Source organism: Motacilla alba, chromosome 1A, assembly GCF_015832195.1.
Source record: "Motacilla alba alba isolate MOTALB_02 chromosome 1A, Motacilla_alba_V1.0_pri, whole genome shotgun sequence".
Lineage (NCBI taxonomy): Eukaryota > Metazoa > Chordata > Aves > Passeriformes > Motacillidae > Motacilla > Motacilla alba.
Window position 1 is genome coordinate 61187639 of NC_052031.1, and position 15284 is coordinate 61202922.

Consider the following 15284-nt stretch of genomic DNA (forward strand, 5'->3'; position numbering starts at 1 on the left):
TTTGGCTTCACATTTCAGAAGCAATGGCATGGCTACTTTAGGTAGAGAAAGAACCAAGGCTTGCAGAAGAAGGAAATATGTCTTATTAGGTAACATATTTTTGGAAGTGACAAAGCAACTTTGGAGCAAATTATCCCATCTCTGTATTCTCTTCTTTCTCTCTCTCTTTCTTCTCCCTCTGTGTCTATGACTGCATATATCTGTACAGATTTGACATCCAGAACACAGCAGTGTTCAGTATTTCTTCTGCTCTCTGAATTCTTTTTGCTGTTACTTTCTTTATAGGTGGACAGGACTTCTAGCAACAGACAGCATCTTGAATTCAATCTGTATGGTGACTGCTGCCTGAAGAGGTAGTGTTTCCCTTTGTGGAGAAAGTAGAAGATGATGTGTTAGTATTTCAGTGGGTCTTGGTATGAAGAACAGGAGGCCTTCCTCATGGCTGGCTGGAGCATTGCTTTGTCTCTTTCAGATGTTTGCTTGAGGGAAGAAAGGAAAGAACTGGTCTGTCTTGGAGAAGTGAGAATAGATTTTCTTGTCATATAAGGACTTGGCAAATCAGCGTTGACTACGTGTTGTGCATAACATTTCAATAAGCACATAAGAAGCAGTATAAAAATACATTGGGTTTTTCTCCATTGCAAAATCAAGGTCTGTGCCAGATAAAAGCCAATGGTCTGTGTGGGTGCCCTCCTGAAGAGTCTGAGGGGAAGGAGTCCTGAGTGGGTCAGGACTGCCGTCTCTTTCTTTTTGGTGTTAATGAAGCATGGTGGGTTATGGAAGAGAGCAGGATATTGTAGCTCTGTATGAGAAGCAATGTTATTTATTCCATAGAGTGTGCCTGTTGTACTATGTGATGTTAGATGGATGTGTATGATACTGTCAGAAGATATTGTCAGCAAATTCCTTGATGGGAAAATTTTCTATCACCTCTTCATCATTTACTGGTTTAGAGCTCTGCATTTTTGGTGAGCTTTTTGTAAAGGACTAATTAGGCTGCAGGAGCGGACAGCAGAGCTTGTGACACAGCAGGGACATGTCCCACAGCCCTGGACAACAAATGGAGAGACCTGCCCCTGTGCCAAGCTCCCTGATGGCAGCCCTGGGCCCTGTTTTGTGGCAGGAGCAGGCTGTCAGCGGGCTGCCCCCAACCTGCGGTGATGGAGAAGGACAGAAGGCTGCAAGACATTGATGAGAAAGGCTGTGAGGACTCTGATCCCTGGAGGTGAAGGACCAGAGGTACAGGGGTCTTGATGGGAGGGACAGCCTACTAAGGCCCAGCTGGGCTAGAGGATTGCAGATTTTGTTCAGATGAGCAACTTAGAATTTCAACTATGACCTGCAGTCTACTGTAAGGCAATTTCAAGCTTTAAATCTTGCACATTGTTTTTGCTTTCATCAACATTACAGTCTATTCCTCTCTACCACCTCGCCCCCCCCCACCCCGCAAAACACTACTTTAATTTCTGTTAACAAAAAGTCCTGATCCCACCTCTTTGGCATGTGTGCAATAATGAGGTTGTTTCAAGAGCTGCTGGGTCCGCATGGGCTCTGGTACCTGAGTGCCTCTGGATACCAGGCTGTTTCTCCTCCTGTGCCTATGCATTGACTTTGGAGTCTAGCTTTGCATGCCTAGGCTTTGAAACTGGTGAAAATGAAGACATTATCACAAGTGGTCTCCCACTGCTGATGAAAACTCCATGCAGCCAACTGCCTAAATCTCACCAGCTGCTTAAAGAGAAAGTTTGAATTAATGGCTCTGATTGTGGTGGAGTTTCCTTCTGTCCCGGATATAAACACACTGTCCCAGGCAGAGTTAACTGTTATTTTTAGCTATAACAAAAGTGCATCTGAAAAGCCTGTTCTGTTGCGCTTGGAAAATACCAGATCACTCAAAGTGCCAAATATGCTGGGGGAAAAAGCATTCCTGGAGCGGGCTTGCCCTGGACAGCCTGCGTGAGCTTTCCGAGGCTTCCGCTCCCCTCTTTTTCCCCACACGCGAGCAGGCATGCTCACACGGGGAGCAGCTTGGAACTGCACAGGCTGCTGCTGAGCCCTGCTCAGTGTATCTTTTCTCAAGAACAAATTCAAAGTGTGTCCAGTTTGTTATTCACCTAATTGAATCGAAGCCTCTTTGCCAAGCAGCGTTACTGCTTTGTTTGGTTATAAACAGAAGGTTTTCTTTGAAGGGGAAAACCCCATTAATAGAGTCCTTGTTTTTCTGGTTTTTGAAAAATCTGTGACGATGTCATTTTCATAAATGGGTGAACAGATGATCTGACCATGGCCTTTCCTTAAGTTATTGAGGCTTATCACTAACACAAGAAAGGTCATCCATGGGAGGGTATGGACACGTTGCAGCTCTCAAACGATTTTGGAATACAGACAGGAAATGGACCACAGTAGAGAAAACAAGTCCTGTGGCACGAAAATGCCTTTTCCTCCAGCAGGACACAGTGGGGGACTGTTTGGCACAGCCGACGCTGCAGCGTGCAGGACGTGGCCCAGCAGTGATGCCGTGGAGCAGCGTGGATGCGGTGCAGCAGCATCGATACCGGATCAGCATGCTCGCTGTGGATGCTGTGGAGCAGCGTGGGTGCCGTGGAGCCGGCTGGGACGCCGCCGCTGGCGAGGTGAGCGCGGTGCACAGGGGAGCTGCGGAGGGGGCTGCCCGCGGTGTCGGAGGGGGAGCTGGCCCCGGGCGGCAGGACAGCCCTGCACCGGTCTCCTGAGAGAGCAGCGACAGCGGCGCCCCGACCGCCGCAGCGGGACTGCGCTCCCCGCCCGCAGCGCTCCCCGCCCGCGGGCGGCACGGCCTCGCGTGGCTGCCGCCGGGCCGGGCGCGTCCCCTCCGCGCTGTGCGGGCAGAGCGCCGTGCGGGCAGAGCGCACCGCGCCGACGGGCTGAGGAGGTGGCGGCGGTGTGACAGCGCGGCAAGGAGCATGCGTGCGGGAGGGGGCGCGGGGGGGGGAGGAGGAGGAGGAGGAAGAGGAGGAGAAGGGATGGCGCGGGGAGGCGGCCGCTGTTTATTTGCAGCCGGGCGGGCTGCGCCTCGGCAGAGCGCGAGTGGCCGGCGGCGGTCCCGCTGCCCGCCCCGCACCATGCGGGCGCCGCTGCCTCCCCGCGCCGCGGCGGCGGCGGAGCCGGGGCAGCCGGCGCGGCGCCCCGCGCCATGGTGACGGGCTCGGCGCGGGGCTCCCGCAGCCGGGACCGAGCCGCGCCGGCCCCCTGCCCGTCGGCGGGCGGGCGGCGCGGCGGGGCGGCGGCGGCGGCGGTGCTGGCGGGGCTGTGCGCCCTCTGCTACGGCAACTCCCTGCGGGGCGAGTTCGTGCACGACGACGTCTGGGCCATCGTGAACAACCCCGACGTGCGGGCGGCCGCCCCCGTGTCCGCCGCCTTCGCCAACGACTTCTGGGGCAAGCGCATGGCCGAGAACACCAGCCACAAGTCCTACCGGCCCCTCTGCGTCCTCACCTTCAAGTGAGTGCCGGCGGGGCGGGCGGGGGGCTCCCCCTCCGCACGGACCCACTCCCGGCTCCGTGTCCGGGCGGGCGGGGGCGGCCGGCCCCGGGTGGGGGTCAGGGAGAGCCCCCGGTCCCGCGCCCTCGGCTTCGTGATTCAGCATTTCTGCCCGGGGCTCTGCGGGACGGGGGGCGGGCGGGGGCTCAGCCGCCCGCGCCGTCCCGCGGCCCGGCCCGGGGCAAGCTTGCCGGAGAAGGGATGTGATGAGGCGACGCTCCGGTGGAGTCCGCCGCTCTCCCGGCAAGTGCCTCTCTTTCCCGGCCGTTTGGGAGCAGGTGGCGCCTCTTTCCCGGGCTGCGGGAGGGATAAAAGGTAAAACGGAGCGTTTCAGAAATCGCTTTTGGCTGGGGAAGGTGCTCACATGAATTCCTCGTGAGTTCCTCCTGTGCTTTAATCTCGAGTACCTTTTCTCCGCAATTGAGTGATCGTGACAGAAACTTCCCGCGTTGTGTTTCGAAACGGACCCGTAGTTCTCTCTCTCTTTGTTCTTAGCGCTAAGTGGAGGGGTCAGCCCCGCGGGTACCGCGCCGTTCCGTGCATCCCTCCTGGCAGCTGCCAGCCTCCCTTGTCAGTCGCGGAGTTGCAGCCTCCCTGCCTCAGATGTGTCTTCCCTGTGTACCGAGCAAAGTTGTTGAGGAGGAGTTTCGGTTTTACGGGAATAAAGGGAAGTTGAGCAGCAGTAAAGTGACAGCTACCTTCGCTAATCCTAGAAAGAAAACCTTCGCTGGCCTCTCTCCCCCAGGAGAAGAATTTGTGGCAGATCAGCTCAGTTACAATCTATACAGTTTGTCATTCTTTCCATTAGCTTGCTCCCTATTTAATTTATTCTGATGGAACATTAACGATGATGAATATTTAGCACATTTTAGCATTTAGAAATGATACATGTGTTTGCAGAGAGCTGTGCTGAAGAGCTGGTGGTGTGGCTGAGTGATGTGTAGTGCTCGGTGATCGGTAGATGCTCATTACAAACTACGGCAGGTGTTGGGAATAAAGGGTATGGGCATTGGCAAGTCTGCCAGAGGGATGTGCTACCGGTTCCTGGTTCAGTCTGCTGATTAACTCATGAACACACCGGATATATAAATAGAATTTCACGAATATGTGGAAATTGAGTGTTTCTGTGAAGCGGGAGCAGTTTTGGGAAATGGAACGACCCTTTGGCACTCCCGCAGAGCACTTGCTGCTCTTTGGTTGTAAAGGTGGACTTGGAGCCAAGAGCCATCAGTATTGGCTGTCTGGGCACAGGCTGGCGTGCTCCTCATAAAGGAAAGCTGAATAGCACAGACCCTTGTAAGCTGGATTTTTTAGAGCAGGTTTTGTACCTTCTCCTTGAAGGGCACATTTCTGCAAAGAGTGAGGTGGGAGTAGGTAGTTGCAGGCAGAGCTGGCTTTCTGTGCACAGAGTGCCTTCTCTCTCCATCGTGTGTCCAACCAAACTCTTGCAGTTTGGGGATCCGTGTAATTAATCCATTTCTCCAGCAATACACCTGGGGGTAATTGGAGGGAAGAGTGAATGTGTGTGTATCACCATTGACCTCATTGCACACAATATTAGCCCTGGACTGCTGGACTTGGCCCCCTAGATCAGGTTGCAGGATTGAGATTGTGATGCTAAGAGCAAAAGGAACTTAAGCTTTAATAACAAAATGGAAACTAAATGTTCTAGTTCCCATTTGTATGCATTTGGACTGGTTTTGCCTTTGCTGTTTAAAGGGGTGTGTGTCAAAAAAGGATGAAGTGCTGTCTCTGCCTAGTCCTTTCTGGAAGGGAAGTGACACTAATTTTGTGAACAAGATTTAATCCTCTATGCTTATAATAACCATACAGCCAAGACATTGGGTCAAAGGCAGAGTCATTTGTTCACCACTTGGCATTGCGTTTGGAATAGGGAAGGAATCGTTTATCTTCCCTGGCTGCAGAGGGAGATTATATCCACTGCGTCCCAATTATCCTTCCAGCCTTCCAATTTCCACATTCTTCCCATTTCATTTCTACCAGTAGGGTGTCAGAGGAAGATGTTGAGAATGGGCTGGAGTGAATCCTCCGTGAAACTCAGTGCTTCCAAGGAAGCCTTGGGCAGCTTCTGCCCAGCAGCGCTGAACCCGTGGCTGAGCTGTGCTCTGCCTGCCTGAGGTATCCGCCCCTGCCCAGCAGGAGATTGCTGCTTGCTCTCTGTCTTCCTGCAGAAGGAAAAAAAGGATTTACCCGATTCTTGTAAAAATCTCAGCAGAAACTGATCAGTAATAGAATGGAAATGAATGTTGCTAATACTTTTGTTAGAATTTACTCCACCCACTTAAGATACTTGAGAAAATTGTGTGATGCATGGAGGAAGGAGGGAAGAGAGAACCAAAGTATTCTGCTATCTTTATTGTTTGTAGATTTGCTTGCTTTGTTTAATTTATCTTGTTGCTTTGCTAATTTGGTCAAATCCAAGGCATTTCAATAGCAGCATGAATCTTTATATCCTCCTAGTGGCTCTACTTCTCTTGCATGAAACTTTCATCTGTAAAGGCTTGTTTTGCATCTTGCTGTATTAAGATTAAGGAATCTGGGATATCTCCAAACTGCCTGCACAGAACAGATGTGAAGGGTGGGCTGAAATTTATGTCTACAGATTCATCAGTCTACTGAAACTTTGTCTCAGTCTCTTTTCTGCCTTTTGTGGCTGTGAAAGTAAGAGGCAGGACTCAAAATGCCCTGTGGACTTCTCATTAGGCTGAACATATCCTACATATAAGCTACATATTCCTGAAATGATCTCAATTAAAAAAATTTATCACCCATCTGTCAGAAGAATCTGAAACAGACATTGCTGAAATTGTGTAACAGTAGTTCAGTGTCCCTGATGAATTGGAAATCATAAGTGACAGTCCTCATTCCCCTAGACTAATGCTCTGGAGCCAAACAGTGAAAAGAGCTCAAGTATTTGACATTATTCACACTGGATCTGACAGTATGAACGATCAGAGGAAAAAAAAGAGTGGCCCACTGGAGCCATTAGGCAAAACTTAAAATATTCACAGAATTGCTGCACTGTTTTGTGTGGGTTAACATCAGAAGGGGAAAAAAGCTTCCATATGGACTGTTTAATTAAATAATGTTTGTTTTGTGTCTTTGAGCTTCTCTTACCTTTTCTCTTCTATAAAATAAAGGAATGCTCAATGAGTTGGTTCAGAAGCATTCCTATTTCACATGGTTAACTGTTAGGTGACAGGTCTAGCACAGCTCCTCACCTGCACAGGACCTGAGATGTCCTGTGGTTTTGCTTAGTCCTTCAGAAGAACTTCATGCTCTCTTCTCCAGCTGCAATCACTTTGACTTACTTACCTGCACGTGTTTTCTTCTCTAAGAAGTGATTCAATATACTTCTTTCTAAATAAGGCAACTTTTTGGACTCAGAACATACTATCTTTTGGTGTCTTCCCTATAAAATGTTAAGATGAAAGGTAGGAAAAAAAAAGGGGAAAAAGAGTACTGCCAGTTCTGTAATTCAGTCAGGATTTTATATTTAAACTGGTGCTTTCTGTCTTACACCTTGCCTCCACTAACAGAAGTTCACTGAATCATTTATTCCCTCAGTAGCACTTCAGTTACTCCTTGTTTCCAGTGGTTTTGGAGAAATGTTTCTCAGCTGCTGAAGCAGAAGGTGCAATCCTCAATGCTGTCTCCCTTCCTCTTTCTGTCTGCCAAATCCCCATTTAGATAGATTCTCCAACCCAGAAACACAGGTGATGAAGATTTGGTGTAGTCAGCAGCACAGTGAAGGTAGAAAATGGTGAGAATGAAACCTTTCAAATCCTCTGTATGCCAAGATGCAAAGACATGTAATCAGATATGAGCCTCCTGCTTTGCAGGTGGCTGAGAAGTGAGGGCTCTGTGTGCTCAGCCTCGTTGGTGGTGCCAAGGCAGATGCTGGTGAGGGATGTCTCAGGGAGCAGCTCACCAGGGGCAGAAGAAAAGGGTGATGATACGTCTAGGACACATGGCTGTGACAAAGACTCGGGAGGATGGCATGGCAGGGAAGCACAGCAGATGCCTGGTCTTCCTCAAAGGAGGTGGGAGTGACTGTTCACTGGGAATGTGCTTGGCTCTGTGGGGAGGGTGTTAGTGTCCAATCCAACTGCTGCTGGTGGCCTAGGAGGAGAGGAGCTGGAGAGGGAGTAAGCTGCAAAAGGGAGTTTGAAAAGAGAAGAAAAGACACAATTTGTGCAGAGAGCCATCCTACTAGTACTTTAACTGGAAGGAAAAAAAAAAAAAAAGAGGAAAAAGATAAATTAAAAAGTCTGGGCTGTGCTCAGGTGCTGACAGCAGAATGGTTAACCTTCCAGATCTGCCCACCAAGGCTGCTAGCCAGTGATGGCATGGGTATGTACCTGCCTGGGAAGTAAATAGGGCCCTTCAGCCCAGCTCAGTATTCTGGGTTGGCATTGAGAGCCTCATGTGAGGCTCCAGTGGCTTTGGATCAAAGCCTTAAGTGAATGTGAGCTTGGGTTAGAGGTAAATACATAGCCAAAGAGAGAGCTGATTCTATAACTCACTGTCAGCCTTCTGATCTATCTGGTTGTTTACAGCTGATCCTTCTGTTTTTTCAGCTGTATCAGTGGCATAAGTTTCAAGGACAGGGAGCTTAAGAGAATGAAAACAACCTGGGGAAGGAAAAAAAGACCTTACATTTTCTTTGTTATTGATTTAATGCTATATTACAGCTTGATGGTGCAGGGTAATATAGTGGAGCTGTAATGTGTCAGGTTAAATACACAGTGCACAAGTATTTTCTTCACTCTGAACATCGCAATGTTTAAGATTGTGTCAGTATTTCTCTTGTACAGCTTAGTCTACTATTTCTCCTCATGCTGTGGCAGTCACTCTCCACACTGCTACTGTGATACCTGCCATGAAATTGATGTAGCACTGGTGTAGCCACACTGGATGAGCTGGACTTGGTGGAGAAAAGCAGTTACTTTTGTAAAAGTGTTTGTGTTATAGCTGGAATATACAGACATGTCTCTAAGCACATAAGCATTTCATTTGACCCAGAGCAGAATGCCTTGCTGTGACTTTAGGTGTCTTCCAAAGCTTGGTGCCTCAAAGCTTAGGTTTCTCCCCCAGTTTCAGGTGCACAAAAAGTCTCCCTCACCAATGTAATTTTTGTAGCAGGTGTTTGATGTTTGTGGCGTTAAGTTTGGGCTGTGTTTCTCTGGGGTTTCTTGCACTCCCTGGAAGGAGGATAGGCTCCTGTGGAGGGTGAGGGGAGGCTCCCTGCCCAGGGATGGGGGTGCAGACCATGGGGTCCATGCTGTCATGCTGCTTGCAGCCAAGCCCAGAGGTGAGGATTTGCCCAGTAGGAGATGTGTGTACAAAGCATGTAGGAGTCTGCCTTCACCTTTTGTCAGCCCTGAATAAAATTTGCCTGTCTCTTGAATTTAAAGCCTTATATAAGAGAAAGAGTTCTCTAATTCTCCTGAATGACTTGGCTGAGGTGGATGCAGTCACGCTTATCTTTGCTGCTTGCTTCAGTGGTGTCTTGTCTCTATTTAAGACCTAGCAATTCCTGGAGATTTTATCTCATTGGGCATTCTGTTCCTCTTGCACCAATGTCACCATTAATTTTCTTTGGCCATCTTTTACCTAAAAGTCTCAGCTTTCGACCAGCCTTCTTGCCCACAGGAGCATCCTTGTCAATACTCTTTATAGTCCATGAAAATAAAGTACTCTGCCTGCTGCTGGTTAGCTAAAGGCATTTCTCTGCATTTCCTCGCTCTGTTTCTGACTGCTTTCCTGGGCTTTCTCTTTATTGTCTCACAGTCCTAAAGAATGAAAGGGAAAAGAAAAAAGGGTGTTCTCTTTTCACTCACTATACGTTTTTTTTAACCTTTTTTCTTTGCAAGTTAGAATGGCATTTCCTTCATGGTCTTCAGCTTATTTCAAACTTACTTCATATTTGGTGAAGAATTGTTACATCCAGTTAGAAATACTGTCTTTAGGACTAATAACTTTATACTAGATTTTGGTTTTTATTGCTATCTCCTCTTGATGAGTGACTGTCCTAGCTTGGTTTTTGATCACGTCTCATCCCTTTTTCTCTCCACACTTTGATGGATGGCTGCTGAAGAGTTTCATGAGATGTTCATTCCCTCAGTTATTGCTGAGGTGTTACTTAAGAATATTTTTTAAGACAAACTGCATTTTGTTCACTATCGAGATAAAATGACACCTGGTTTGTAATTTTGTTGCTTGCCATCATCTGGATTTTTTCCTTCTCTAGTTTACCCTTGTGGAGGCAAACCTAAAGCTGTGTGAATGGTGCTCTTGCTATTCGTAACACAGGAATGATCATCAAACCACACTTGCTGTGGTTTTACCAGAAAATTCTGCCCTGGCACATTTGCCACCTTCAAGGTGCTGCTTCTTCCCAGTCTAATTGTGATTTCTTTTTTCTTTCCTTACCCCTGCTGGAAAGCAATAACCTGCTCTGAATGCCTGCACTTGGCTCGTGCTCCTGTAAGTGATGCCTTCTGTGCTCTGAGGCAATGGCTGTGGGTGGGAATTGATGCGGCCTCTGTCTTGTCACCCATGGCCATTGCAGCAAATCAAGGACCAAGCCATTTAAGCCTTGTTGTCCATTTAATTCTCAGGCATTGTACTGTACTGTGGAAAGATTATCAGCACAAATCAGCACGGAGTGCTCTTGCACTTTGTGGTTGAAACTGGCCATTGCAGGAACACCACTGCAAAGGGGCTTATTTTGTTTACTGCTACAGGTTTTGCATTAATCTTTGAGCTGTTTCCACATACAGCCTTAACCGTTATTGCCACTGATGCAGCTGCACCTCTTTTGGAGTGCAAATGCTCATTTTCCTGGCACGAAGTACATGCATCTGTGGAGTTTATAAGGAGATTCCACCATGCACTGAAAGAGGGTATTACTTTACATAAACTTTGCCATATTTAACGCAGAATTTGAACAGGAAAGGATCATCACAGGAAACTTAATCCATCCTTATGTATTAAATGAATTTATATAAATCTGCATGTGAGCCTTCCTTATAAAAACTGTGGGGGTTTTATGAGGTATGGGATGCTGTGAGACTTTCCATTAAGTGTTACTTGCTATAACAAATTACCATTATTATCCTGTGCATTTCTATTTCATAACGTGTTGTGTTTCATTGTTAGTCTTTTGAAAATAATAAAACAGATTAAACTAAACAAGAGCTGCCCAGGGATAATAACAAAGTCTATAAAAGGAGAAACTCTCCAATTATGGTATACAATACTATTAAATCATAAGAGGCCTTAAAAAAGGTTGAATGAATCTTCATGTGTACAAGTGAATGAAAAGCACTATATTAGAGCTGGGGTGGGGGTACTGGTGATTATATACTGTAACTGGGTGTATATGGAATTTGTCTGTGAGCCTGTGCTCTTGCAGCACAGACCCCTCTGATTCTGAGTCTGTGAGGATGAGGCACAGAGTCCCACTCCATTTCCAGCCCCTCTCTGTGGGGAATTGCTTACCCAGAATTGATGTGTCCCTGACAACTTCTCTGGAGGACATCTGATGGTATTGATGGAGGTTATAAGAATGATTTGCTTTCTTCTTGAGAGCTGTTGTACAGCCTCTATTCAGTGAACCTTCAACAGAAGGCTGCTGCCTGGGGAAGTCTCTCTTTCTGAGAGTGAAGCTGTGTAATTCCTTTCCCGAGAGTGGATGGTGGAGGAATGGTAGAAAAACTGCTGCACGTGGCAAAGCAAGCTATACTATTCCACTGTTCCTGGAAAACATCCATCAGCCTTTACAAAATCAAGGGATTTCTTATATTGGTGTACCTCCTGCATGGCTGTGTATTTTGGGCAGTGCTCTGCCTTGAGTGTGACACGCTGAGCCACACATGCTGCAACACTTGGGCAAAAAACCAGTGCTGAGTCTTGGTTTGCATACGTGTTTCAGTGCAGCCTGTCTGCCCTGGTGGGACATGTGATCAATGCTGAGATTTCTGTACTCAGTTTTTTGTTTTGATGGTGGCAGGGATGATGCTGGTCAGCTCTGTTAGAAGATACCTGTCAATGTCACCTCGTATTGAGAGACTGCACTTTGGTGTATCTTTGGTGCTCTTCCCCTCTTTTCCCTGGGTCTTCTGAACTGCCATTTGCCATTTTGCAGGAGGTTTAGCAGAATCTTTGCTTCCAGGGACTCTTCCAGCAGAGATGTTAAAGCAGTAAAAACTCTTCTCCAACTGTTTAGTGGGTGGCTCCTCTGAGGAATGACCTCTATGTCTGAGGTGGTTGTAGCTCCTCTTTCGAGGGTCTCTATTCCTAGCAGTGTTATCACTTGCTGTGTTCAGCCCCAAATCTTTAGGATGCTGCTTGCAAACACGTCTCTGTTTTGAGGAGCAGCCTGTTCTTACAGCCCAAAGCATCTCCTCTCCTCACTGTGTGCTCTACCAAGGCCACAAGATGTATCTTAGAAGTTGTGCTGTGGCTCAGGCAGAGGTTATGATCTTCATACAGAAATGGTTACATGATATGATTTTCCCCATTTGTGGGGCAGTATAGATATGGAGGTACATGGACAACACCACCCTCACCTCCCTCCAGCGTAGTACAGTTTTTGCTTGCCAAAATTTCTGTTTATTAACATTATGTTGGAGAAAGACCACTTCTTCCTTAATTTTGAGATTCATATCTCTGTTTTACTTCCTTTGTTTGCTGAACCGTCTACTGTGTATAATTGCTGCATGCTGCTGCCAGTAAACAAGACTGACTCTCTCTGTTAGGGTATTCAAGATTAAGAGGAGAGAAGTAATTTTTTATTTACCCATCCCCTTCTTGGCTCCCTTGCCCAGAAGTTCCTCCACAGTTCCCTAGCAGTGGAGCAAATTTGGCATTCCATGGAATGAAGGAACCCGTGGGTTTCGGGCTGTTAAATCCCCCCGGCTAGCTTGGGATTTATGCCCGCACGGATCCTACATAGACGAAGTAAAGGACGAGAAGCGCTCTCTCTCCACGTGGTTCTGATGTCCTGTTTATTAGCTGGAAGGGGACATCTGCATCGTAGGGTTTCCAGGTGAAGGAGAGAGGGAATGCCCCAACTCAAGGGACATTTATACCCGCGGAATGGGAGGCGGGGACAGAAGGCCACACCAGTGGGGAGGGGCAAAGGGAGGGGCTTCAAGGGACAAGACCACAGGTACAGACCTCAGGTGTATCTGAGGGATACACCATTTGAGAAAAGGGGGGAAACATTTGTATAACATAACACCCAGTGCAGAACCGAATAACAATCTAGTGCATCACAACACTGGAAGGCTGTCTTTTTTCCCCCATGGCTGTGTGAGCTGGGCAGCTTTGCAGAGTTCTTGTGACTTGGATTAGAGCTGTTTGAAGACCCAGATTTTTGACATACAATAAATTTAACCACTGCTAACATTTCAACATCATTCTGCTGGGATTGTTTCAGGACGAAAGAATGTTTCCTTCATTGCCATGTGGCCTAATTTCTTATGACAAAGAGCTTTAGCAGCAAAAAGCGCTGGTGTGAATATAGCACCTGCACACGCTCATGTTTAGTGTTCATGGACCACCAAAGATGGCATTTAAAACACACTTGCAGTCTGATTTTGCTGCTTAGTGAAAGAGTTACCTGAATAGCATGGTGTTATGTTTGTGTTTTCTTCTGCTGTTTTTTATTTATTTAAAGAACACGTGGGGGAACAGCCAAGCTGCGAGGCTGATGCTTTTACAGAGCTGTTCTCAATAATTTACATCAGGTAACTCACAGCTTACAAGCCTCGTTGACTTGATGCTCACCCTAAGAAGGGGTGTGAAGGACTCACCCCACCTTTGGCATAGGGGACCTGATGGGGGTAGGAAGATCCCTTACCTGTAAAGTTCTACCTCTCCTGCCAGCAGACCTGTTTTGCAGAAGGGGAAATGATCAGATATGATCCATGGAGACTGATGATAGATTTTTCAAGAGTATTGCCAGATGGCGTGAGTTCAGTGATTAGTTCTCACATCTTGGCCAACTAAATGAGAATTTCACCCCTTTTGGTGCATGTTCATATCATCTGATATCCTGAGCACTTGTCCTCACCTGCCTGCATCTGCTCTCTCCAGAAATCAGGTTCGCAGATCCCACTTTGGCATTTGAGGGGGACCAGTGGCCTCTGCTTCAGCTGACATACAGGCAGAAATGATTCATTTGTATAAAGAATGTCTCCTGCAGAGGGTCCCTGTCATTGTGCACATCTGCAGGTGTCTTGCAGTGAACTGTGGTTTCTTTAGGGGCAGGGTGGCCCCGTGCTGCCCCTTGTTCCCCTCAGCCCTGTGCTGAAAACAAGATTCTGGCCTGGGGGTTCCTGCTGCTGCAGTGTATTTGCAGCTGAAGCTCTGGCTGGGTGCGTGTTACTGCAATTTGTTGTGGTTTGTCATTCAGTGCTGGTAGAAATAAGGGAAAGTGATGGATGTTGCTGCCCTGAAGTGGCTTGCAGGAGAAATGGGATAAAAAAGGAAAAACCTCCAAACTCCTTGTGTATTCTTGAATCACGCAGACCGATGTCTTGTCAAAATGTAACTGCATCAACCCATACTTCAAAGGGAAAGGTCAAGTCATGCCAAAATCTCACTTTTTCACAAACTCTCTGGGTTTCATCTGTTGCCTCCACAAACACTCCAGTAGGAGCACAGCAGGAGTGCACAAGTAAGACTCTTGGTGTGGTAAAGTTGGATTGGCCTGGAAAATTGAATCCAAGACAGCTAGAACTTTCTTGCTTATGAATAAGAAATTTCGAGAGTTATTTATAAAAAAAAAAAAAAAAAAGTTGTCTGGCTCTCACAGACTTTTTCACACCTCCTCTGTCTCACAAAAACACCTAAGGTGTTTTTTTATAGTAGCAACAGCTCAGTGGCCTTGCTGTCATATCGTGCTTGTCATGGGAGACCTGGAGTCTTTTAGTAGCAACAGGAAGGATTATTGACCCTATAGCATATTTACAACTGCCTGTAAAATATTTAGATTGAGTCTTCTTGTCACTGGTTGACTTGTCTTTTGTTTAGAAAAAAAAATCCTTCAACATTAATTAGACATTTTTCCAGATTCCTTGTTCATCTATGGAGTCTTCCCTAGATAGGCACCACGTGTATGTGTGTATATTTCTGTAGATACATACATATATATATATATTTGTCCAAATGTGCAGATGTTGTTAATACTTCAGAGAATTGTCTTCAACTGCATGTAAGGCAAGGCTTGTCAGCAGCTGTTAAGCAAGCTGGCTGTAAAAAACAGTAACCAGAAGGATGTATTAATACATGCTGTCAAACAAATGTCATAACAGCTTGTTACATTTTATTTTTTGTTTTTAATGATTGACACAAATAATGAACTCTAATTGTCTCACTGAGTCCAGGGTGATGTTAGCTAACTTATCTTTGCCATCAATGCCCTTATAAAAATGATGTGAACTATTAGACAAGCTTCTTTATGCCAGTAAAGCATTTAAATAAAGGCTTAACCTTCACTATGTGACACTGTTTTGAAAGTTAAATGGGAATAAATGCCCCTGTTATGCTAAGCAGATGCTCCAGCACCTTACCAAGTCCTTGTCTTGGCTGTTCCTGGGCAAAAGAATCTCTTCTAGAGCAGAAAATAACTACCCATGTTGTAAAGCTGCCACGTGGCCAACAGAACCACAGAAGGTGCCAACAGGGAAATAGGACAAGTGCCGTGATGTTGGCCAGGGTGATTTGCTGCT

At 46.8% G+C, this 15284-nt stretch overlaps 1 protein-coding gene across 2 annotated transcripts in view; it reads left to right on the forward strand.

Annotated features, from left to right (window-relative positions):
• The first annotated feature begins 2984 nt into the window (after positions 1-2984).
• Positions 2985-15284, forward strand: part of TMTC1 (transmembrane O-mannosyltransferase targeting cadherins 1) — a 134353-nt gene continuing 122053 nt past the window's right edge. The window contains exon 1 of one of the 2 annotated variants that reach the window (XM_038154205.1): positions 2985-3480. In XM_038154205.1, coding sequence (XP_038010133.1) covers positions 3173-3480 — 308 coding nt within the window. In that variant the 5' untranslated portion in view covers positions 2985-3172. The remainder of the gene's footprint in view (positions 3481-15284) is intronic. The other variant, XM_038154204.1, reaches the window with a different exon arrangement.